Genomic DNA, 22,350 nt, shown 5'->3' with positions numbered 1-22,350 from the left:
TGCCCCACCCAACCCCTCTGACGCATCCCTGGCCCCACCCCCAACTAGACCTGCACCCCCCCACTCCAATCCCCTGCCCCCAACCCCCAGGGGCCCCACAAAACCAAGGTGCCCCAGGCCCACAGGAAAGTTCATCCAGCCCGCGCTACAAGACCCCCGGCACGTGGGGCGGCCGGCCGGGCTCTGAGCGGCGCAGGAATACCGAGCGAGCCCCGCCCAGGGACGGGAAGAGGCACCCGTAGGTGCGGGAGCCCGCGGGGAAGGTGCAGGGAACTCTCCGAGGAGAGCAGCGCCAAAGCCTAAGCTCACAGCTACACACTCCGCCCCGGCGGCGTGTTTCCCAGCGGCCCGCCTCTTCCCTTTCCGAGTCCCAGGACTACAGTTCCCAGAAACCTTGGTGACGTCATCACACTGCGCTCGGGGCGGAGGCGGGCGCGGGGCTTTAACGTAGCACTAGGACAGAGGAGGCGGGGCCGAGCCGGGGCACCCGGGGCCGCCGCCATGGCCGGGGTGTTCGACATCGACCTAGAGACCGAGGAGGGGAGCGACGGAGACGAGCCCGAGCTGGGGGCGGTGAGAGCGGGGGGTGGACAGAGCCACGGACCCGGGACCCCCCAGGACCCCTGACTGGCCCCCAACTTGGTCCTCCAGGGCCCCCATGTATCCCCTGCCTGAACCTCAGCTCCCCCTCTGCCGCCCGGCACCCTAATCTGCCTCTCAACCCTGCTACCTGCCCCCCTGCAGAGTCCCCAGCCGCCCTGCACCTGCCCCTACCCGCTGGGCTCCTCTGACCCCCCCCGCCCCTTAAGATCTCCCTCTGCACTTGCCCCCAGTGTCTGGGTAGCATGTGATTTTCTTCCACCACCTCCCTCCAAGGATGGGGCGCGAGCAACTCGGCCCCCTACGGCTTGTCCCACCTCCCCACAGTCTGTGACTCTGGACAGCATGATGAGCAATGTCCTTGGAAGGTGACTGCACCCTGATCACGGAGCATCCTTGTTACCTGTGACTAATAACACCCCAGCGAAACCAGCACCTCACCCTGCCCCTGGGGAGGCTGTCATCTCCCTGTCCCCTTGCTATGCCACAGCCTGACCTTAAGCCTGGCACCTTCTAGAAGCCAGACCTGAAAACTGGTGCCGCCCACCCCATTGGCACTCTCTGGCAGTCTGCTCCTAGCCCTGGTACACGTCTCACCTCTCTGCACCATGGCCAACCCCTGGCTGTCTGCTCCTAGCCCTGGTGCCCCCTTAGACTCCAAGTGCCTGATTCTAGTTCTGGTGCCACTAGCCCCTGTGCACTTGGCAGACTGCCTCTAACTCCTGTGACCCCTTGTCCTTGTGGGGGTTGTCTGTGTGTGTGTCTGATTTCCCCTCCTCTGTCCTAGGAGATGGATTTGGAGCTGCGGGGGAATGGCCTGGAGTAAGTAGCCTAGGGAAGGGGCTAGGTGGGTGCAGGGGCTTTGGACAAATGTCATTCTTTCTTTGGGGAGTTGATGAATCGAACCAGCCTCCCTGGGTGGAAGGAGCCAGCACTCAGGAGCCAGAACCTGCCCTATTCCCAGGGGCTTTCCCCCAGCTGTTCACTGGCCCAGTATGCCCTCTCCCTGGGTGGCTCTTCCTCCCTGTTTCCTACGGCATCTCCAGCATGTGCTCCCTGCTCACATCTCTGCCCATCTCCTTCAGGCCGGTGGGGCACTATGAGGAGATCGAGATCTCAGAGAGCAGCGTCAACAATGGCCCTGAGCGCATCGGGCCCCACTGTTTCGAACTGCTGCGTGTCCTAGGCAAGGGTGGCTATGGCAAGGTAGGGAAGGGCCAGGTGCATGGGACTGATGGCGCTAGCTGCGGGGGGCAAGGGTGTGTGCCTCACATGTCCCTACTACTCCATCTCTCTCTACTGGGGGATGGCACTGTGGGACTGACTCACCCCTATTTCTCTCCTGGACCCCTGCTAGCCAGAAACCTCTATGGAAGAGAACAAGAAGGGTGGGAGGGAGGGATTGGGACCCTTGCGAGGTCTGCTCTAGGGCTCTATATGGGGGAAAACTTGTTTCGTGGAGAGAACTGGTCAGAAATTTAAATTCTGACACGCCATTGTAGTGCCACATGGGTAGTATAGTTCAGATGCTTCCTGTTCTCCTCTGTGGACCTGGTTCCTTAGCTGGACTACCTCTGCCAGGATGCACCATGAACTCAATTTTTGTGGAGGACAGGTGGCGCCAAGTGACTCTCCCGTGGCCCCAGTGCATCATGGGAAATGAAGTGTGGTTGGGGAGCTTGGCTTATAAAGGGGCTGCATAAGGCCACTGAGCTACAACTCCCATCAGGCCCCATGGCTGCATTTCTGAATCCTGTCATGTTTCCATCGGGGCATCTTCTCCCAGATGGTCCCCTGAGTTGCCGGAAGAAGCTGCCTGCCTGCCGTTGGCACGGCACTGTGGAGCTAGCTGTACAACCGCCCGCCCTAAAGATCCCTCTCTTCCCTCGCAGGTGTTCCAGGTACGGAAGGTGCAGGGGACCAATGCCGGGAAGATCTTTGCCATGAAAGTCCTGAAGAAGGTAACTAGCTGGCCAACCCTTCCTGCTGCTGAGCTCGGAGCTGCCTTCTGCTGGCACCCTAATGCCCCTCTCTTTGTCTGCCTCCCCCCAGGCCAAAATTGCCTGCAATGCCAAGGACACAGCTCACACTAAGGCTGAGAGGAACATCCTGGAGGCTATCAAACACCCCTTCATCGTGGACCTGATCTATGCTTTCCAGACGGGTGGCAAGCTCTACCTCATCCTCGAGTGCTTGAGTGGTACAGGGCAGGGCTGAGGCTGGGGGTGGCTTGGGAGGGTTCGGCCCTGGCAAGGGTTGGGGGAGAGACCAGGCTGCATGTGAGTGACCTATGTGAGAACAGTGTTGTCAGAGACTGTATAGTGCTGTCGGCCTGCAGTCTGACCAGAGCTGGCCCCTCTCTACCCTCATGACCTCTCTGGGAGTGGGGCAGGAGCCAGGACCTGTGTGGGGAGCTCAGGTACCTCTTTGTTTTGGGTTTGCAGGTGGTGAGCTCTTCATGCAGCTGGAGCGTGAGGGCATTTTCCTGGAGGACACAGCATGGTCAGTGACTGGAGTAGCTGGGAGCACACTGTCCCCCTTCCCCGCTCCTGCTGTGTTGTGATTGTTTTTGTAGGCTCCAAATCTCCAGCCCAGTGCCCGTCTCACCCTTGCTATGTTGACCAAAGTCTGTGTGGAAAGGACCTGCTCCCACTGTGCAACACACCACAGAGCGGGGCTCTTCAGAGGGATCACTGAGCTGTTGCCGAGTGCAGAGCTGTATTTAAAACCAGACGGTGCCCCCGTGCCAGAGCACCAAGGCAGAGCTAACCTGCTTGTGCCAGGACCTGAGGGAGGTGGGGGCTTGTGTGCAGCAGGGAATGGGGGCAGGTTGGAATACATAATAACTGGCACATCTTAGCATCCCATGTTGTGCACACTGCCAAGGGCAGCCCGGGGCTCACTGTGACCTATTGACGCCATGGTCAAGACCATAGCCCTTCGTTACACAGTGTTGGTCACCACTGGTTCGAATGGCAGCCAGTCTCCTCCAGGTGGAGACAAGCAAGGGCTGGGAGGAGGTAGTAGGGGTCTGGGGGGAGCTTGGGGGTCCCAGCAAGGGAGAATAGTGATGGGACGGGGGGTGGGGGGCAGGGGTCCCAGCAAGGGGGAGGCAGGTATGGGGGAGAGGAACTGGGCCGCACAGGTGCAGAGCTAAGCAGGAGGGAGGGCACAGGAAGGCAGAGAGGAATGCCAGCTGGGGCCCAGCCAGCCTGGGAGAGGGGGGCCGTACTGGTCTGTGAGTGGTGAAGAGCTTCTTGTGCCATAGGGGTGGCCACCAGCATTTCCCAGGGCCTGACTGTAGCCCCTGGGCAGTGTCCAGTTCTCTGACATGGTGGGAGCCATCCCACTGGTTTGATCGGGCATATCAGCTGCGGCTCCCGCTGGGGGAGCTGCATGGCTGGCACATTAGGGAGCAGTGCCCCCATGAGCTGCGGGTGTCAGTGGTACTGACTGCTTCGTTCCTGCTTGTGCCACAGCTTCTACCTGAGCGAGATCACTCTGGCCCTGGGCCACCTGCACTGCAACGGCATCATCTACCGGGACTTGAAGCCGGAGAACATCATGTTGAACAGCCAAGGTATGGAGCCCAGGGGCAGCAGGGTTCGATGTGGGGTGCAGAGAGCCCTGGCTCAGGAGGTCTGACCCATGGAGTCTTGTCTTCCTCAGGACACATCAAGCTGACGGACTTCGGACTGTGCAAGGAGTCGATCCATGAGGGAGCCGTCACCCACACCTTCTGTGGGACCATTGAGTACATGTAGGTGCACCAGAGACACCCACCTCCCCTCACACTGCTTGCCTGTGGGACCTGGCCCCAGAGACACCCACCTCCCCTCGCACTGCTCCCCCATGCGACCTGGCCCCCGAGACATCCCCTCTCCCCTCATGCTGCTCCCCTGGAGGGCCTTGGGGTGGTCAGTGGCTGGCCCAGCAGCTCAGGGTGTCTGTGCTGTCCCTAGGGCTCCAGAGATCCTGATGCGGAGTGGACACAACCGGGCCGTGGACTGGTGGAGCCTCGGGGCCTTGATGTACGACATGCTCACTGGATCGGCAAGTCCTGCTCATGCTGTTAACATGGGGGTGGGGGGCCGGAGCCACAGGCTGAGTGTTTCCCCTTTCCCCAGGTATAGTACTGGGCCTGTCTGTCGCTCTGTCAAACGGCACCTTCCCTCACACCAGCACGGTCTCTCACTCTGCACCCTCTGCCCCAGCCCAGACCCTTGTTCTGCGCCAGGTTCAGTGCCCCTTCCCCCGCTGCTGAGCCATGCCTCTCTCCTAGCATGGCCGCCACTTACCCCTGGATCCCCTTTTTGCTGGAGCTCACCCCCTGCTCCATCCCAATGCTCAGCCCCCACTGTGCTTCCTTTGCAGCCGCCCTTCACGGCTGAGAACCGGAAGAAAACCATCGACAAGATCCTCAAGGGAAAGTTGGTGCTGCCACCTTACCTGACCCCTGATGCCCGGGATCTACTCAAGAAGGTACTGCTTGCAGGTGCCCCCCCTCCCCAAACTAGGATACCGTCTCACGCTCCTGACCTGTGCAAGGAGGTGCCACTCCCCCCAGTAGGTTACCAGCTCCTGCTGCTGTCTAACACTGTTGCCATTTCCTTCACTTCCGCTCCTCAAAGTTGCTGATCCATCAGCTCCAGAACCAGCAGGCCATGATCTTGAATATGGACTTTTGTGTGGGTCTCACTAAAATGGCTGCCACTAGATGTGGAATCAGGATAGGGGCGGGGGGGAACCCTCCGTCCCATGTCCGTCAGGCTGTGTTTCCTGAGGGCCCCCTGACTCCATTCTCTTTTCAGTTCCTCAAGAGAAACCCCAGCCAGAGGATTGGGGGCGGGACGGGCGATGCAGCTGATGTGCAGGTAGGTAGGTGGGGTGGGAGGGTGCCCTCCAGAGGTGGGGGAGGGGCAGTATTCAGTACTCTGAAGGGGGGATTTTCTCCCCTAGCTGCACCCATGGGTACACTGGAGTCAGTGGCAGGAGGCATCTCCCTTCCATGGCTCTGGGTCGGGGGCGGAGCCTCCTCTCCACATGGGCACAGTCTCGTGCCCAGCCTTGCCATAGCCTTCCTGGGCTCAGGACTCCCCCCACCACAGGGCGTCTGCATGGGGAGCCCAGGAGAGGGCACAGGCCTGAGCTGGGCAAGGGGGGAGGAGGGAGCAGCTGCTGGGCTTCTGACCTCCTGCCTACGTATCTGTTCCTACAGAAGCAGCCATTTTTCCGCCAAGTCAACTGGGATGAACTGCTGGCACGCAAGCTGGACCCACCCTTCAGGCCTTGCCTGGTACTACCCTCCCCCCAGCCACCCCACAATGGCAGGAGAGAGCTAGCCCATTGCTCCCTGCGTGCCTTGCCCAGCCCAGCCTGGGCTGAGCTCAGAACAGGCCTGCCTTGCTCTTTCCCACGTGGCAATAGATGTCTCTCACTCCTAGGGGGCCTTGCAGCTCCCAGCACCCTCCCCCGGGTGGCAGTGCAGAGCACTTGCACCTAGGGCTCCTCGCAGCCCAGCCCTACTGACACAGTGTTGGAGAATGGGACCCAGATGTCCAGGAAAGCTGTGCAAGGCGCTCAGCCCCCATGGGGCCCTGCAGCTCCCAGCCCCTTGGGAGAGGAAAATCTGGATGGAAAATCCGAAGCCAGATCCTTTATGTGGCAAGCCTGGTTGCCATCCTCCCCTGCTGGTGGATGGCGCAGATGCCAAGCTGCCCCTCCTGTTCAGGACTGACCCTCTTTGTCCCACTCTCTCCTGCCCTACAGCAATCGGATGATGATGTCAGCCAGTTTGACATCCGCTTCACTCGTCAGACGCCCGTGGACAGCCCTGACGACGCTTCCATTAGCGAGAGTGCCAACCAGGCCTTCTTGGTAAGGACTCCCAGCAGGGGGTGCTGTCATAGCTGGGAGGCGGTGGAGCTTGCACTATGGCATCCCTGCTGCTCTGACCTCTGTGCTCTCTGCAGGGCTTCACATATGTGGCCCCGTCGGTGCTGGAGAGCATTAAGGAGGGCTTCTCCTTCCAGCCAAAGGTGCGCTCCCCTCGCCGCCTCAATAGCAGCCCCAGAACGCCTGTCAGGTACGGCTAGGGGCACCTCCAAAGGAGGTGACCAACAGGCATGGCTCCTTTCCCCTCTAGGGGGCACTGGCTCTGATCCAGCACTAGGCTAGGAGGAACTGGTTGACTCGGGCATGGGGAGTGGGATATGAGGCTTTTCCCCTCTAGGGGGCAGTGGCTCTAGCATTCCCTTCCTGGGATTTCCCAACAGTAGATACCCGTCTCTCTGTATGGTATTGCCATGTGGAGCTGTGGAGCTGGGTGGGCAGGGAGGCAGTGCCAAGGTGTGGGGTTGTTAACAGGGTTCCCGTGGAGGGGTTGGGATGGGGGCTGTGGATTGGGGTTTGGGGGAGTTGAGTACCAAGGCTTGGGGCTATTGATTGCAGGGTTTCCAGGCCTGGCCCCCTACGGGGGTTGGGATGGGGCCGGCTCACTCTCTTTCTATGGGGGTCTCACTCCCAGTTCCCTTATTGCTTTCAGCCCATTGAAGTTCTCTCTCTTCGAAGCCTTCAAGCCCAGCCTGGCGGTGGAGCCGATGGAGCTAGGGCTGCCGCTGCTGCCGCCCCAACCAGAGGGCACGGCCCCCCTGCCCATCAAGACGCCGACAGGCACCAAGAAGCAGAAGGGGGGCCGGGGCCGGGTGGCAAGGTAGCTTGAGGCAGGCATGGTGCCCCTGCCTGGGCAGGAGACTCAGCTTGGGCCGGTGGGAGGCTCCCCGTGGAGGTGCCTAGCCTGTCGGTGACCCATGGGATGGACATAGCCCCCTGACAGCTGAGTGAGGCTGGGGGTTGTCGGGGTTCCCAGCCTGGATGGACTCAGGAGGAGATGCTTTGTCAGGGCTGCAATTCCAGCGGGTGGGGCAGCCCCGGCTGGGGAGGGCAGGGGGTGCTTGGCATGTTCTGAGTGGCCCCATGGCCCCCAGGCTGCAGCTCCCACCCATGGGACTTTTAACCCTTCCTTGGTGCTCTGTTTTTATTGCTACAAATCATGTTTCGGGTTCAAGGGGCTGAGCATGATAGGGGGTGTGTGTGTGTGTGTGTGTGCGTGAGATCATGTTTTGGGTTCAAGGGGCTGAGCACGGCGGGGTGTGTGTGTGTCAGCGCGAGAGGAGAGCAGAGCGTGGCAGGGGCATTGTCGAGGGGGTCAGTGTGTGTGGGGGAGGGAGCAGAGCATGGCTGGGAGGCTTGTGTGAAGAAGGCCATTGTACAGGGTATATGGTAGGGGTTAGGGTGCTGGGCTGAGGAGGCGGGGCTCAGAGTCCTGGAAGTCTGGGGGGGGGGGGGCAGAGCCTGGAGAGGCATGGTGCAGGGGGGGACAGTGGGGGTACTGAATATTAGGGAGGTGACCACACTCTGCCTTCTCTGAGTGGGAGGGTTGCTGGCTTGTTTGCTGTATGCTATGTCACCTTGTGATGTGTGGGGGGCAGACAGCCCCTCTCTGTGGCAAGTCTGTGCCAATTAAAGCCCGGGTATGGCTGTGCTGTGGTCCCCCCTTCTTGTTGCTGGGAGAGAGGAGGTAGTTTGCCACCACCCCCTTGCCAGCTTCTCCATGGTGTTTGGGGGAGGGGTGCCACTCCAGCTGGTGGGCAGCCAGTTGGGGAGATTGTTCAATGGAGAAGCCTCATACACTACTCCCACCATGTTGTAGGGCAGGGGGGCCTGACAAGCCTTCCTTGAGGCCAGAAGGCTGGGGTCACCCTCCCTTCCTCTTCCAGGAGTGTGGTTCACAGTGAGTTCTGCCCCTTCCATGCAGCCCTACCCCCAGCATTCCCCTCGGGGGTAAATGAAACTGCAGATTGTGGCAGGTTATGAGCAATGCTGCCCCTTTATTGGTGCCTGTAGCGCTGCCTGTGGGCCAATCAGCAGCTCCTCAGTGGGAGTGGAGCCACGCCCTCGTGCCATGGTGTCACACCCTATATCCTGGTGCAGATGGGGAGGGAGGAGGAGTGCTAGAGTTAGTGCAGAGCCTAGGGGAGATGGGGCACTCCGTGCTCTGCTTGGGCTGTCTCTCCTGGTGTGAGGGGGCTGGTGGGGAGAAGTGGGGTGCAGGGGGGGCCATTGCAGCCCCATGGCGAGGGGTGAAGAGCTCTGCAGGGTGGGGTGTGGGGAGCAGTTCATCCCACCTCCTTGTAGGGGGGCTGGGAGCAGTTGCAGTTGCTCCCCAGTCAGCAAGTGGGGGGCTGCAGTTCTCCCACAGTCTGTATCCTTCCCTCAGCTGCCCTAGAGTGCAGTGACATGCTGGCGGCTGCCTCCTTCTGCGGCGCTATCCTCCCAGGCAGCTGTCCCGGAGAAGGAGTGCAGGTCACTGAGCAGGCCTCCGGCGCTGGCACCCTCTGCCTTCCCTCCCTCTTCTAGGGCTCCCTCAGGGGCATCGCAGGGTGGGGTCCCCTCTGGCACAGCAGCGCCCTCCTCCTCGCTCTGCTGCTCCTGCCCTCCTCCACCTTCCTCCTCATCCCGCTGAAGGGTTTCCTCGTCCTCCTCGTCATCGTCCTCATCCTCGTTGTCCTTGCCTTGCCATTGCCTCTCAGGGGGCACCTGCCCTCGCAGCTCACGCCAGCGCCTGGCCAGGGCTGCTAGCAGATGTTGTGGCTGGCACAGGTGGCGTGGGTGATACCTGCCATCTGAATCATGGCTCAGCTTGCGCCAGGCCAGGGCCAGCACCAGGAGCAGCAGCAGGAGCAGGAAGACCAGGAAGACCACAGCCACAGAGTTGCTGTCTGGGTTGGAGTCTGAGCCCAGCACGGCTCCCGGAAGCACCAGGAGTGCCAGCCCTGCAGAGAGCAGGCCCCGTGGGGCACAGATGGCAGAGTGCTGGGGGAGGAGTGAAAGGGGATGAGGTTAATGACTGCAGATGTGCCAGGCTTGTGGACATGCCAAGGACCTTGGCACTGCATAGATACCCCTTCCCCGTGCTCAATACAATCGCTTTGTGCTGCTGTAAGACAGCACCCTGGACCTCATATTCACCACTGGGATATGATTGTGATATGTTTTGTGCAAAGTACACCTTGCGAGGTATCATTGTTCCATTGAACATTGCCATTCGGTTGGATTGTCTGTACTATCATGGCATGTGAAGTTATGAAGTATTGCTATATGTTTGGTACTGAAATGTGTGGTAAGGGGGACATGCGCACAGTCAGCCTTTCAGTGGTAACATAGGAGCAACAGACAATACAGATTTACATCAGGCCACTGAGGGTTGATGGCATCACCACTTGGCCTCTCTCCTCCCCCAAGTCAGCACCTGGAAGATCATTTGGGTAGCAAAGTCTTTGAAATGGGGAGATTGGTCCCAGGCTGGGAAGCAAATTCCTCCAGTGTAATAAGAACCATAAACTGCCTGAAACATCCAGTGTGGTGAGAAACTGCTTGATTCAAATCTTGCTTTAGTCTGTAGAATTTAGACTGCGAGTTTTTTTATTTCTTACATAACTAACTTTGATATCTATGCCTGCTTCTTATAATCACTTAAATCTTATCTTTCTATAGTAAATAAATTGTTTTAGATTTTTCCTAAAACTGTTTTCGGTTGAAATGCTGGGGAAATCTCAGGTTAACAAGGGTTGGTGCATATCTGCTATCCTTTGTTAGAGTGGCAAACTAATTAATGGGCTTGCACTGTGCAAGGAAGTCTTGAGCTTGTAAGATGCTGTATTTCAGGGGTGCAAGCTGAGGTCTAGAGTGATTTGTACAATTCATGAGTGACTTAGCATTCATGCAATTTAGCTAGATGTAGGTCTCCACGTGCCGTTGGCTGATCACAGTAGCTGGAGAAGTTTGCTGCTTGTGACTGTCATAGCCTTGTGAGAAACAGCCTAGGTTATAGAGTTAAGGGGGCACAGTGGTCCTAAAGTTCCAGGTTGTACCCCAGGAATACTGTCTCAGTGGCACAATGAGCAGGATGAAATGCAGCTTGTTCTGACCGAGATTTGTAATTTTCTTGACTGCACTGAGACAGGCCACTTAAAATCTCTACACCAGTGTAAGAATTGCAAGTTTATTATTTTTTGTTTGCATATTTTGGGAAAGGGAAATAGGAAGAGAAAGGCATAAGAATGAGTGAGTAACACAGTTGCCAGGTTAAAGCTGTACAGACTGCAGGTAGAAGAAAAAGAGAGAAACTGAGCATCAGCGAAAATGAAAGAACCGGAGCTAAAGGAGAGAGGAAAAAGGCTGCCAGAGAGGAGACAGCACATCAAGTGACTATAAGAGCTGAAACCCAAGGAGGCTGAGGAAGGAGAGAGAGTGAAAACACCAAATGGACTTACTAGAAAAGCAATACCAGAACCATCTCACCCCACTGATTCCTCTCTCTCCAGAAATCCACAGACAGGAGCAGTTATGTCCTGCACATAAGGAGATGGGTGATATCAGAATATTTTACTACGTTTGAGAGGCTGTGTGCAGCTCAAGTGATTCCTGATGACAAGAAAGTCCCCAGCCTAATTGCAAAGTTAGCTGGTAAAGATCTTAATATACTCCAATGGAATGCCAATTCAGGATGCTTTAGGTTACTGTAAATTAAAAAAAAAAAACCTGTTTGAAATTATTTTAGATTACCCCTGAAACACAGAGGGTGACATTTAGAAATTTTAAGAGCAATGCTGATATGAGTAATGGGGTATATGTAAACAGGATGAAAGATCTAATGGGAAAATGAGTGAGGGAGAAAGGTGTTGAAAGTTTTTAACAAATGTTTGACCTTGTTACTCAGTATATAAAGATGTAAAACGGTGTCTATGGAATAAAAATGTAAAAACTGTAGATGAGATGGTATCTCTACCTGATGGCTTTGAGCAGACCCAGGCATCTATTGAGAGTAAGGGAGTGGTGTGGGGGGTTAAACTGTGGTGGGAAAGGAGAATCCCGTTTTGCCCTGGGAAGAAAGAGGGAGGCTGGGCACTCATCACCCCAAAACCATTCCACTAATCCCCATCCCAAACCTCCTGTGAAAATAGAAGAGCCCAAAAGGTGCTATCATCAGTGGAATTACTATCACTTGAGAAATAAATGCCCTATGCTGGGAGGAAGAGGGCAACAAGTAGCCCATGTTAATGCTGCTGTCCTCCATACGGGATCCTCTAACGCACCTGACTCTTCTTATATTGGTTTTGTGGGATTAGCCTCTGAAGAAGCAGACATGGAACTCATAAAGGTTGTCAAAATTAATGGCAGGGAAAATTTAGGATGGGAAGATACAGGTGCAGAGATTTCTGTGGTTAGGTAGAATGTAATTCAAGAAGGTGACACATTGCCAGGACAGATGGCAGAGCTTTTATTAGTAGAAGGTTTCCAGATTTGTGTGCCTTTGGCCATAATGCACAGTGAAACTAATAGGTTAGAAAGTGAATTAAAGGTGGGAGTAGTGGACGATATCCCCATTGATATGTTTATTGGGAATTATTTTTTCTGTATAGCTCCATTGTTGTAGCCTGCAGCAAGAAAGAATATTTTGCTGAGACCCCAGAGGGAAAGGGTAAAGTCCCAGAAACTGCTGAGGGAAAGGGAGAAAAATCTCTTTGATTCCTCTGCAGCAAAGGGAAGTAATATTATTCCAGGTGTGTGTGTGTGTGTGGGAGGGGAGATGGAAACCAACTCCTGCACCACAGCTGAAGGCAGCACCTCTTCAGGAAGAGAGAGGGGTGGAGTGCCTGGCACTGAGAAAACTATTTCAGCTGTTAGCTGTGAGCCCTTTGCAGCTAAACAAGGGGTAGATTTTTGCTCTAGAGAGCTTAGAGAGATGTGTCCTAGAGGGGACCCCAGAGAAGGAAAATGGGAAAAGAATAGTGGGAGCACATGGATATCTCACTGGTCACTTGGGAGAGGATGCCCAGGACTGAGTGACTGATTCAGCATCTGTACACCCACGCGTGCTGCCTGTAACTTAGGTTCAAAGAAGGGACTGTGTGACCTTTTGGAGGGTACCAGTCACGTAGCTAATTTCTCAGAGAAAGGGGTGATGGAGGTACTTCAGTCCAGGTCCCAGGTTTTTAGGACACTCATCTTTATATGATTGTGAAAAGTCCAGTCAAGATGCAGCTCCCATGCCTGTAACAGCCAAGAAGCTGAGTCCAGGAAGCTTCCAGGCAATGGTGGTCTGTGAGCATGCAAATCACTCAGCTGGCAGAGGAGAGCTGGTAAGACACACAAAGCAGCTGACAGAGAGCTGCCGAAAAAAGGTGTGTCTGACTAAAGAGCAAGCACTTGTAACCTAGAGACACAAATCATGAACCTCTAAAAAAGGAGGGTGAGGAAGCTCCCAAAAGGGGAGATGGATTTCTTGCATATGGACATACTAGGATTGGGAGACAGCTCTACACAGGACCAGCCAAAATGCAGAATCCCCTTAATCTCACTAGATTGTGGAGTACCAAAGCCCTAAAGATATGAATGGATTGAGAACCCACACTGAAGGGAAAGAAAAGCTAGGAACTGAACACATGCTAAGGTTCAGGAAGGAGTTGAAAGACACAATGGGTGTTGAACAAACCAGACTGTCTAAATAGAGAACATGGTATGACAAACACGCATGTGTGGTAAAGGGTTTGGTGCTACTCAGACCTCCTGATAAAATTTTTAATGCTAATGTTAAACCTTGCGAAGAAGAATTTGGGGCTGAGGGTAAGCCTGATGAAAAGGTACAATATGCATGATTTTTGGGAAAGCTTTTGAACATGCTCAGAGTGGTAAATAAGATCAAACCGTGTGTTAAGAAGCTCTGTGGCAGTGCTGCATTTCAGCTCCTACGTGTAAACGGACTTAGAGCTTGTCACAGCAGAGAAACCATAATAAACCTGTTCTGCTACATGGAAGGGGAAACTGAGACACAGCACCTTATCTCTTTAATAGCTAAATGTCAAAATATCTATGCTATAGAACACATTAATATCTACATTGAGCTAACACCAAAGGGAGAAGCAGAAGGGCTAACAATGATGCAAAGATGTAAATAGATGCTTTCTAGCAACCTAGAGAAGGCACGCTTGCTGACTTTTGAGATCACTGGACAGATCCACAAAGTATCAGGAGGTACACTGAACTTTGCAAGAGCTCATGTGGGTAATACTACAATGTTTAGCAACACATGGGCATTATATTGTCATAACCTAAAGAGGACCATGGCCACACTGTCTCTGCTTTAGGGATTAACACTCTTGCAGTAGGGGGAGGTGTGACACTCTGTATCTCAAAGTAGCACCTTGGATCCCCATATTCACCACTGTGATGTGATTGTGATATGTTTTTTTACAAAGTATGCCTTGTGAGATATCATTTATAAAGTCTTGAGCCATTGAACATTGCTGTTTGGTTGGATTGTCTGTACTGTCATGGCACATAAAGCATTGCTATATGTTTGGTACTGAAATATGTGGTAAGCGGGACATGCCAACAGCCAGCCTTTCAGTGGTATCAAAGCAGGACCTAGTGAGGCAGATTTAAATCAGGCCCAGCCAGACAGGAGTTAATGGCCCATCAAGAAGAAGTCACTCTCCCAGAGCCTCCTCAGAGAGGGCACGTATGCAATCGGGGGCTGCCTAACCCTAATGTTGCAGCCAGGATCTTTCTAGCACCTGGAGAGAAAGTCTAAGTGAGGGTCGATGACATCACCACCTGGCCTCTGGCCTCCCCCATCTCAACACCTGGAAGCTCGTTTGGAAAGCAAAGTCTTTGAATGGGGGAGATTGGTCCCAGGCTGGGAATCAAATTCCCTCATGTAATAAAAACTGTAAACTGCCTGAAACATCCAGTAGGGTGAGAAACTGCTAGATTCAAATCTTGTTAAGTCTGTAGAATTTGGACTGTGAGATTTTTTTATTTCTTGTGTACCCAACTTTAATCTCTATGCCTGCTACTTATAATCACTTAAATCTATCTTTCTGTAGTAAATAAATCTGTTTTATGTTTTACCTAAAACATCACTTCCATATTGGTGCACATAACAAAATTCATGTGGTGGGGGTGGTGCTGAGAGGTTCTGAGTGTGGAAGGGAATTCAGGGCTGGGGCAGAGGGTTGGGGTGAGGGCTCTAGGGTGGAGCCAGGGATGAGGTGTCTCAGGTGGAGAAGCGTGCTCTGGGGCTATGGTGGGGAGAGAGGACTCTGCTCAGCAATCTCTCTCCCCCACAGCAGCACCTGGGCTAGTGAGGAGAGGCACCCCTTCCTGGGCCATGGTAGGTTCAGACCAGGCATTGGGTTCGGGCCGAGAAGGGGAGCCCCTCCCTGGCTGCGGCAGGTCTGGGTCTGAGTAGGGGCCAGGGAAGGGGTGTCCCAGCCATGGCAGGTCTGGGCCAGGGCTTGGTCCAGGGCTGCGGGAGGGGCACCCCAGCTGTTGCAGGTTCAGACCGCCCTTCTCCCAGCCATGGCAGGTCCAGGGCTGAGTTGGGGCCGGGGGAGAGGTGCCACTCCCTCAGCCACGGCAGATCCCAGTGTGGGGTTCCCTGGGTGCCTGTGTGGTGCTAAATAGGCTGCTTTGCGGCCATGTAGCTTACAGGGAACTTTGGTTGGCATGGAGGTAGTGGGGGCATTAGGCAGGGTTGAGGGGGAGGTCAGAGCTGGGTGCAGGGGGCTGTGGGTTGGCACTGGGTGGGGAGTTAGGCAGGCTGTGTGAGTGTATGGGGTGCCTTACCCTCCTGTCCTCAGGCAATGGGTGCAGGTCGGGCTGGTGCATTGTTGGGTCCCATGCCCCTCGCAGGCAGTTGCCAGGCCGTGTGTGTTGGGGGAGGGGTTCTGTGAGTCTTTTTCTGGTGTGGCTTCTCCAGCCTGCTGTGTGTGTGTCTGGGGGGTAGGGGAGGGTGGTGGGTGGCATGTATCACATGCTACGTGGCCTGTGTGGGTGTCTCCTGGGGGTGCAGGTCTCATCAGGCTGACAAGGGTAACAGGAAGCTGCGGTCAGGCAGGTGACAGCAGTAGTGAGAGAGAGGTGGCTTTGCAGCTGGCAGCAGCTGCAGGGCCCAGCCCCACTTGTTCCGAGCTCCAGCCCTCTGGGCTGGTACTGGGCCCAGCGCAGCAATCCTGGGCTCTCAGTGTGAACTGAGCCTGGCTCCCTGGAGCAGCAGGCCAGACCGCTGACCACTGCAGAGCTGGGGCCTCACTTGTCCTTGCCCGAGAGAGCAGCCCTTCCCAGAACTGCAGCCAGACAGACGGCAGGGCCCTGCCAGCGGGCAAAGGGTCACCCATTTTGCCAGAGGGCCCTGAGAAGCAAGGAATAGGAACATAAAGAGCTGCCATAGTGGGTCAGGCCATGGTCCATCTATCCCAGTATCCTGTCAGTCAACAGTGGCCAGGGCCAGATGCTTCAGAGGGACTGAACAGAACAGGGAAATTATCCAGTGAGCCATCCCATTGCCCAGTCCCAGCTTCTGGCAGTCAGAGGTTTAGGAACACCCAGAGCATGGGGATGTGTGTCCCTGACCCTTTTGGCTAATAGCCATTGATGGACCTATTCTCCATGAACTTATTTCTTTTTTTTAACCTAGTTATACATTTGGCCTTCACAACATCCCCTGGCAATGAATGCCACAGATGCATTGTCAGAAGAAGTGCTTCCTTTTGTTTGTTTTAAACCTACTGTCTATTAATTTAATTGGGTGACCCCTGGTTCTTGTATTGTAGGAAAGGGTAAATAACATTCTTCTAGTCACTTTCTCCACATCATTCATTTTCTAGATCTCTATTATATCCCCTCTTAGTTATCTCTTTTCTAAGCAGAACAGCCCCCGACTTTTTAGTCTTTCCTAGTACGGAAGCTGTTCCAGACCCTCCATCATCTTTGTTGACCTTCTCTGAACTTTTTGCAGTTCAGCCATATCAGCTCTGAGATTTGTGGGTGTACCATGGATTTATTTAGTAATTACAATATTTTTGGTCTTAATATCTATCCTTTTCCTAATAACTCCTAACACTATTAGCCTTTTTGCTAACAGTGCTAGCATTGAGCAGATGTTTTCCAAGAATTGTCCACAATGATGCCAAGATCATTTTTGAATGGTAACAGCTAATTTATTCCCCATCATTTTGTATGTCTAGTTGGAGTTATTTTTTTTCCAGTGTGCGTTACTTTGCACTTAGCAACATTCAAGTTCATCTGCCATTTTGTTGCCAAATCGCTACCCAGTTTTGTGAGATATCTTTGTAACTCTGCACGATCTGCTTTGGACTTAACTATCTCAAATAATTTTGTATCATCCGCAGATTTTGCCACCTCACCGTTCACTTTCTTTTTCTGGTCATTTATAAATACGTTCAACAGCACTGGTTCCAATACAGATCCCTAGGGGACCCCTCTATTTACCTCACCTCATTCTGAAATGGACCATTTATTCCTACCCTCTGTTTCATGTCTTTTAATCAGTTACTGATCCATGAGCAGACCTTCCCTCTTATCCCATGAGTGCTTGGTTTGCTTAGGAGCCTTTGGTGAAGGGACCTTGTCAAAGATTTTCTGAAAGGCCAAGTACACAACATCCATTGGATCACTCTTGTCACCGTGTTAATTGACACCCTCAAAGAATTATAATAGATTGCTGAGGCATGATTTCCCTTTACAAAAGCTGTGTTGACTCTATCCCAACATACAGTGTTCATCTATGTGTCGGATAATTCTATTCTTCACCACAGATTCAACCTATTTACCCGATACTGAAGTTAGGCTTACTGGCCAGTAATTGCCAGGATTGCCTCTGTAACCCTTTTTAAAAATCGGTTTTACATTACCTATCCTCCAGTCATCTGCTACAGAGGCTGATTTGCGCAATACCACAGTTAGTAGTTGTGCAGTTTTATATTTGAGTTCCTTCAGAACTCTTGGGTGAATAAGATCCAGTCCTGGGAACATATTACTGTTTAATTTACCAATTTGTTCCAAAGCCTTTTCTGCTGACACATCAATTTGGGATAGTACTTCAGGGTAGGAGGGATAGCTCAGTGGTTTGCACACTAGCCTGCTAAACCCAAGGTTGTGAGCTCAATCCTTGAGGGGCCCATTTCAGGATCTGGGGCAAAAATCTGTCTCAGGATTGGTCCTGCTTTGAGCAGTAGGTTGGACTAGACAACCTCCTGAGGTCCCTTCCAACCCTGATATTCTGTGATTCAGTTTTTCCCCCCAAAAGGCTAGATCTCAGGGCAGGATGGAGCAATCTCCCTCACATCCTCTGCAGTGAAGGCCAATGCAAAGAATTCATTTAGCTTCTCTGCAAAGGCCTTGTCCTCCTTGAGTTCTCTTTTAGCACCTGTGTCATCTCCTCACTGTTTTGCAGGCTTCCTGCTTCTGATGTACTTCAAAAAAATGCATGCTGTTATTTTTTGCTTCTTTAGCAAGCTGTGGCTCAATTTTTGGCCAGCCTAGCTACACTTTCACACTTAATATTTTGCTTGTTCCTATTAGCCTCACTATGATTTGACATAAAGGATGCCTTTTTGCTGCTGACACCTCCTTGACTCTGCTGTTTTGCCATGGGGCTGCTCATCTGGCCCTCGACTGGCTTTGTGGCATTGGGGTGTATGTTTAGTCTGAGCTGCTCATGTGGAGGGTTGATATAGTTCCCCTGCTGCTTGCAGGCATTTACCCTTGGGAGAGCTTATTGTAGTGTAATGGAACAGTAGGGAAGAGTGAGGGGAGGGTGCGTGTATGTGTGTAGTTAATGGCTCCTCCTCAGACCTGCCTTTGAGAGGCTGTAACTGCCCGCTCTCCTCCTGACCCGTGCTGGGCGTGGGGGGTGCCCAACAGTGCAGGTGCTGGGAGGCCTGGTGGGATTGGATGGTGTCCCTCACCTAGCAGCTTCTCTGCTGAGCTCCTGTGGACCCCAAGCCCGCTGAACTGCCAGCCACTGGGACTCAGCCAGCCCCATAGGGCCTTGGCCAGTGCCCAGAGAGGCAGGAGATTCCAGCTGGCTGGGAGGGAGCAGGGCCAAAAGCTGAGCTGCTTGGGATGGGAGGGCAGCTGCCTCAGGGCAGACCCAGAAGCCCCTAACATTGAGGGCTGGGAGGTGGAGGCCAGGAGAGGAGGTAGGGGCTGCCCCGTAGGGGCAGAATGAGCTGCAGGAGGTCTGTTGTAACACTTGACAGTTCAGAAGGCCTATCTCCTTTAGGCCTTTATCAGCTTTATCACCTTAACTTGGATTGCCCCCATGCCCCAGCCCGTCTCTGCCTCCAGCTCCCTCCTGGGCAGCTGCCTTGTGCATGGGGGGAGAACAGGGCTGGGCTAGTAGGAACTTTGGCAGAGGGGGCAATTGATCTTTGCCCAGCTCTGCTTCTGCTGTCAGTGGACAGCAGCCCTGTCATCAGCAGGGCAGGTGACTCTGGCTGGGGCTCTGGCCTGTCTTAGATGGCTCGGTCCTTTGCTGGGCCAAGTAGAATAGGTATGCCGCCAGCCCGAGAGACAGGGGCAGCACTGGCACTAACTCATCACAGCGCTGGGGGCGTAGGGGGCTGTGGGGAGGAGGTGGGCTGGGCTGGGCTGCCGAGAAATGAGTCTTTACAGCCCATGGACCGGAAATGGCCTGAAGAGCAGAGTGCCCCATGCTGGCTCGTGCTCTTCCTGGGCAGGGAGAAACTAAACTTCAGCCAACCAGGAGCAGAAGCGCCAAGGTATCCACCTCTCTGCCATGCAACCAACTAGTTGCCTTCTGAGCAATGCCCCAGGACCCCCGGGCTGGTGCTCGCTGCTCTCAGGTCGGCTCTTGCTGGGCCTCAGGCCAACAGCTTCTTTTTAGGACAGCGACTAGGAGCTGCCTCCCTGGCTGCTGTGCCACGCTCAACTATACTTGGGCTGTTATCTCCCCACCTGGCCCATTCCCTTGAAGCATCTATGGCACCGCAGAGTGGCCAGACCACAGGGCAAGACACCCTTTGCCCAACTACTGCAGAACTCAGCACTGAAACCAGGCAGACTGGTGCCTTCATGCACCCCAGGCACACATGCATTGAAAGGAGGAGGGGGAGCAGGGCTCAGGGTACCCCAGGAACATGACATATCACAGCCTGGCAAGGTGCTCCAACTAACACCCCCCTCAGCATAGAGACTGCACATCTCTAGTCAAAGCTGGGGAGCACAACACAAGCACAGGCACCATCCCCTCATGTTTAAGGGCTAGGGATTACAGTCCCCTCGCCCCACTTCCAGAGCAGCTCACGAGGGCTAGCAGCAGCTCCCATACGGGAGGGACAGTTAATAGGGAGCCGGGGGAGGGAGAAGAGGAGCAGACCAGAGAGCAGGGGAGGGGAGGGAGCAGTCAGTTTGATGGGAGCCTGTTGGTGTTAGCAGAGCAGCCCGTGCTGTGGTGAGGCACAGGGAAAATGGCAGGGGCAGAAATGGCCATTACACAGCTCTTTCCTCCACAGACCCAGGAATGGATCTCCTTCCCATTTAACAGAGGGGAAACTGAGGCACAGCAAAGGCAAGCCCCCTCCTCCCCCTCCAGGTACATGGTCCCTTCACCTAGATCGGGGAAGGGGGGACAAACTTTGGGCTGAGTGCCAGACCTTGGGAGCAGGGCCTGGGCAGGTATGGGGGAGGAGTTAGGAAACCCCATACTCCAACCCACTGCCCTAGAGTTCCAGCTCCAGCCTCCTGCCCCAAAGACAACACAGACCCAGGCCAGTCCCTGCCCCTGTTGAGTTTCCAGGTGGTTGGTGTGTTTGTGGGGGGTGCCCATCTCTACTCTCCCGCCCCAGGCCATTCCTGGCTTGAAACCAACCCCTGCCTAGTTTCTTTCCAAACATACCTGGCCCAGCAGGTGAGGCAGAGCCAGGGGAAGAAGCCCATTAACCTCATCTCCCCTGGAGTTTTCCCCCCTCCTACCCTGGGGGTGGTGGTGGGGGTTCAGCCCCCAGAGAGGGTCCTTACCATTGCGAGGTGATGGCAGCCGGCAGCTCTCGGCAGGGTGGGGGACTGTGCAAGTGGCGGGGACCAGCAGAGGCGCGCAGGCGTGGGCAGGCGTTTCCTGCCAGCCCATCCAGCCTGCTGCACTGGGGAGCAGCTGCAACAGCGGCCAAGGGCTGTGCAGCCCTGATTTGCATCGAGCCCTCCACTGCTGATAGACCACAGGTTTCATTCACCTCCAGGGAAGGCAGCCAACTCCCCCCTCCACCCCAAGATCTGGGCAAGGGGGCTTAGTCCTTGGCATCTTTGCCCATCCCAGCCATTTGGGCAGTGCCTGAGGCTGAGAGCATAGGAACTGATGCCCACCCAACTCTTCTTATGTAAGGGGGTTTCCCAAAAGCCAGTAGAGGGGCACACCAACACCACCCAAGCAGGGCTGGATTCAAACCAGTGACTGGCAGGGGATGGGGTACAACTCACCTGCTGTGCCCTCTGCCAGCCCAGCCTGGCCCATGTGGGGAAGGTGGAGGTGCAGAAAGACAGGGCACAGAGGAAGCCCAGTATTCTCCAGGTTCTGCCTTTGGGAAATTGCTGGGTGGAGCACAGGACACTTCTCAGGGAGTTGGGGCTCAACTACCCACAATCATCCCATATCCCTCCCATCAGCTCACGCTCACAGGCTCCCCTCCGGACCACCGGCTGCAATGGGTGGGGGGAGGGGGAAAAGAGGAAACGCAAGGCAGATGGTGCCCACCGACAGAAGCTGGGAGGTGATGCTCATTTCCTCCTAGGCTGGTCAAACCACCACCAAACATCTCTTCCCCTGGGCACAGAAAAGGCATGGGTAGCAGTAGCAGGCTGTTATCCTCTAGTCTAAACAGGTCCAGGAGAGGGACAGGACAGACTTGCCCAGGGGGATAAACAACTGTAGCTGCCCAGGGAAGTAAGATGGCTGGTTTCTGTCCGGGTGCCACAAGGAAGGCATGGGCTACTGCTCAGTGCTCAGCAGATGGGCCCTGAATTCACCCACCCAACACCATACTATGCTCACTGCAGACTCCTTTCCTGCCTGCCCCAGCCCTGCTGCCGTATCGGCTCGTTAGCCCCAACCACTGGTTTCCTGTCTCCCCTGCATGGCCCCTGCCTGCGCCTGTGACAGGAAGGACCCTGAGCTCAGCATGCGGGTGGGAAGCCAACTCTTCCCCTTGTTCTCATGGCCCTGAGGGGCTGGGGGGGAAGAAAGGGGGATGATGTGCTTGCCAGCCACTGCATCTCTGCCATCCCCAGTGGTGGGGGTACACTGCCCAGGGGGCTGGAGCTGAGCTCTCCTTGCAACAGACACAAGTCAGCCAAAGGGGGAAAATGGTGCCAGAGCTCCTAGGGACTGGGGAACAGCCCAGCCAGAGTAACAAATGAAATCAGGAGGCACCTGCCATCACCTCCCTGCTCAGCTGCCCCCAACAGCCCCATGCCCCCAAGTGAGCACTTCTGGGAAAGCCAGCCTCTGCAGGAAGGCTCTAGTCCCCCCACCAGCCCTGCCACCGCATTCACCTGTGGCTGGAGGGGGGCTATCCCTGGCAATGCACTGCCTGTTTTCATTCTCCAGCAGAGCAGGCCCTTGCAGCTGGTTAAGCACTTCAGTGCTGTCCAGTGGCAGTGAGTTACACACGTCCACATGGGCAAAGCAAACCATTTCTTTTCAGCACAGCTATACGGGTGCTGCCTTCCCAGGGTATCAAGTGCCCACTGCTGGTACAAAGGTCTCCCCTCCTGCCTTGTATATACCCACCGTCTGCACCCCATTCAGCTCTCCTGCTCATGTCCCCCTCTGCCCTGGTTTCCCTGCAGGACCCTGGTTAGCTGCTG

General features: G+C 54.8%; 2 protein-coding genes across 4 annotated transcripts; one reads left to right on the top strand and one right to left on the bottom strand.

The window, feature by feature from the left end:
• Window positions 1-467: 467 nt before the first annotated feature.
• On the top strand, window positions 468-8,143 carry RPS6KB2 (ribosomal protein S6 kinase B2). Of its 3 annotated transcripts, none has more exons than XM_030561005.1 (15): window positions 468-573; window positions 1,388-1,422; window positions 1,686-1,806; window positions 2,493-2,561; window positions 2,653-2,800; window positions 3,045-3,102; window positions 4,080-4,180; window positions 4,270-4,360; window positions 4,563-4,653; window positions 4,975-5,082; window positions 5,412-5,474; window positions 5,819-5,896; window positions 6,370-6,477; window positions 6,573-6,638; window positions 7,145-8,143. In XM_030561005.1, the coding sequence occupies exons 1-15, from the start codon at window positions 502-504 to the stop codon at window positions 7,319-7,321; spliced, it is 1,386 nt and encodes a 461-aa protein (XP_030416865.1). In that variant the 5' UTR covers window positions 468-501; the 3' UTR covers window positions 7,322-8,143. The 3 variants fall into 3 exon arrangements, with proteins under 3 accessions (XP_030416865.1, XP_030416864.1, XP_030416866.1); XM_030561004.1 differs by having other exon boundaries at window positions 6,573-6,685; XM_030561006.1 differs by lacking the exon at window positions 1,686-1,806 and having other exon boundaries at window positions 525-573; window positions 6,573-6,685.
• PTPRCAP (protein tyrosine phosphatase receptor type C associated protein) lies at window positions 7,640-20,709 on the bottom strand. The gene is made up of 2 exons (XM_030561009.1): window positions 20,509-20,709; window positions 7,640-9,474 (listed from the first exon to the last, which is right to left on the bottom strand). Exons 1-2 carry the CDS (start codon window positions 20,509-20,511, stop codon window positions 8,884-8,886), a joined length of 594 nt encoding a protein of 197 aa, XP_030416869.1. The 5' UTR covers window positions 20,512-20,709; the 3' UTR covers window positions 7,640-8,883.
• Between the last annotated feature and the right edge of the window lie 1,641 nt (window positions 20,710-22,350).

This window comes from Gopherus evgoodei, chromosome 4, assembly GCF_007399415.2.
Source record: "Gopherus evgoodei ecotype Sinaloan lineage chromosome 4, rGopEvg1_v1.p, whole genome shotgun sequence".
Lineage (NCBI taxonomy): Eukaryota > Metazoa > Chordata > Testudines > Testudinidae > Gopherus > Gopherus evgoodei.
The sequence above is the reverse complement of the archived record's forward strand: the minus strand, read 5'-3'. Positions and strand labels throughout refer to the sequence as shown.

Coding starts and splice junctions, on each gene's coding strand:
- RPS6KB2 (XM_030561004.1), top strand. CDS start 502: ATGGCCGGGGTGTTCGACATCGACCTAGAGACCGAGGAGGGGAGCGAC. Junction 2,562..2,652: donor CCATGAAAGTCCTGAAGAAG/GTAACTAGCTGG, acceptor GCCTCCCCCCAG/GCCAAAATTGCCTGCAATGC. Junction 5,475..5,818: donor GCGATGCAGCTGATGTGCAG/GTAGGTAGGTGG, acceptor CTGTTCCTACAG/AAGCAGCCATTTTTCCGCCA.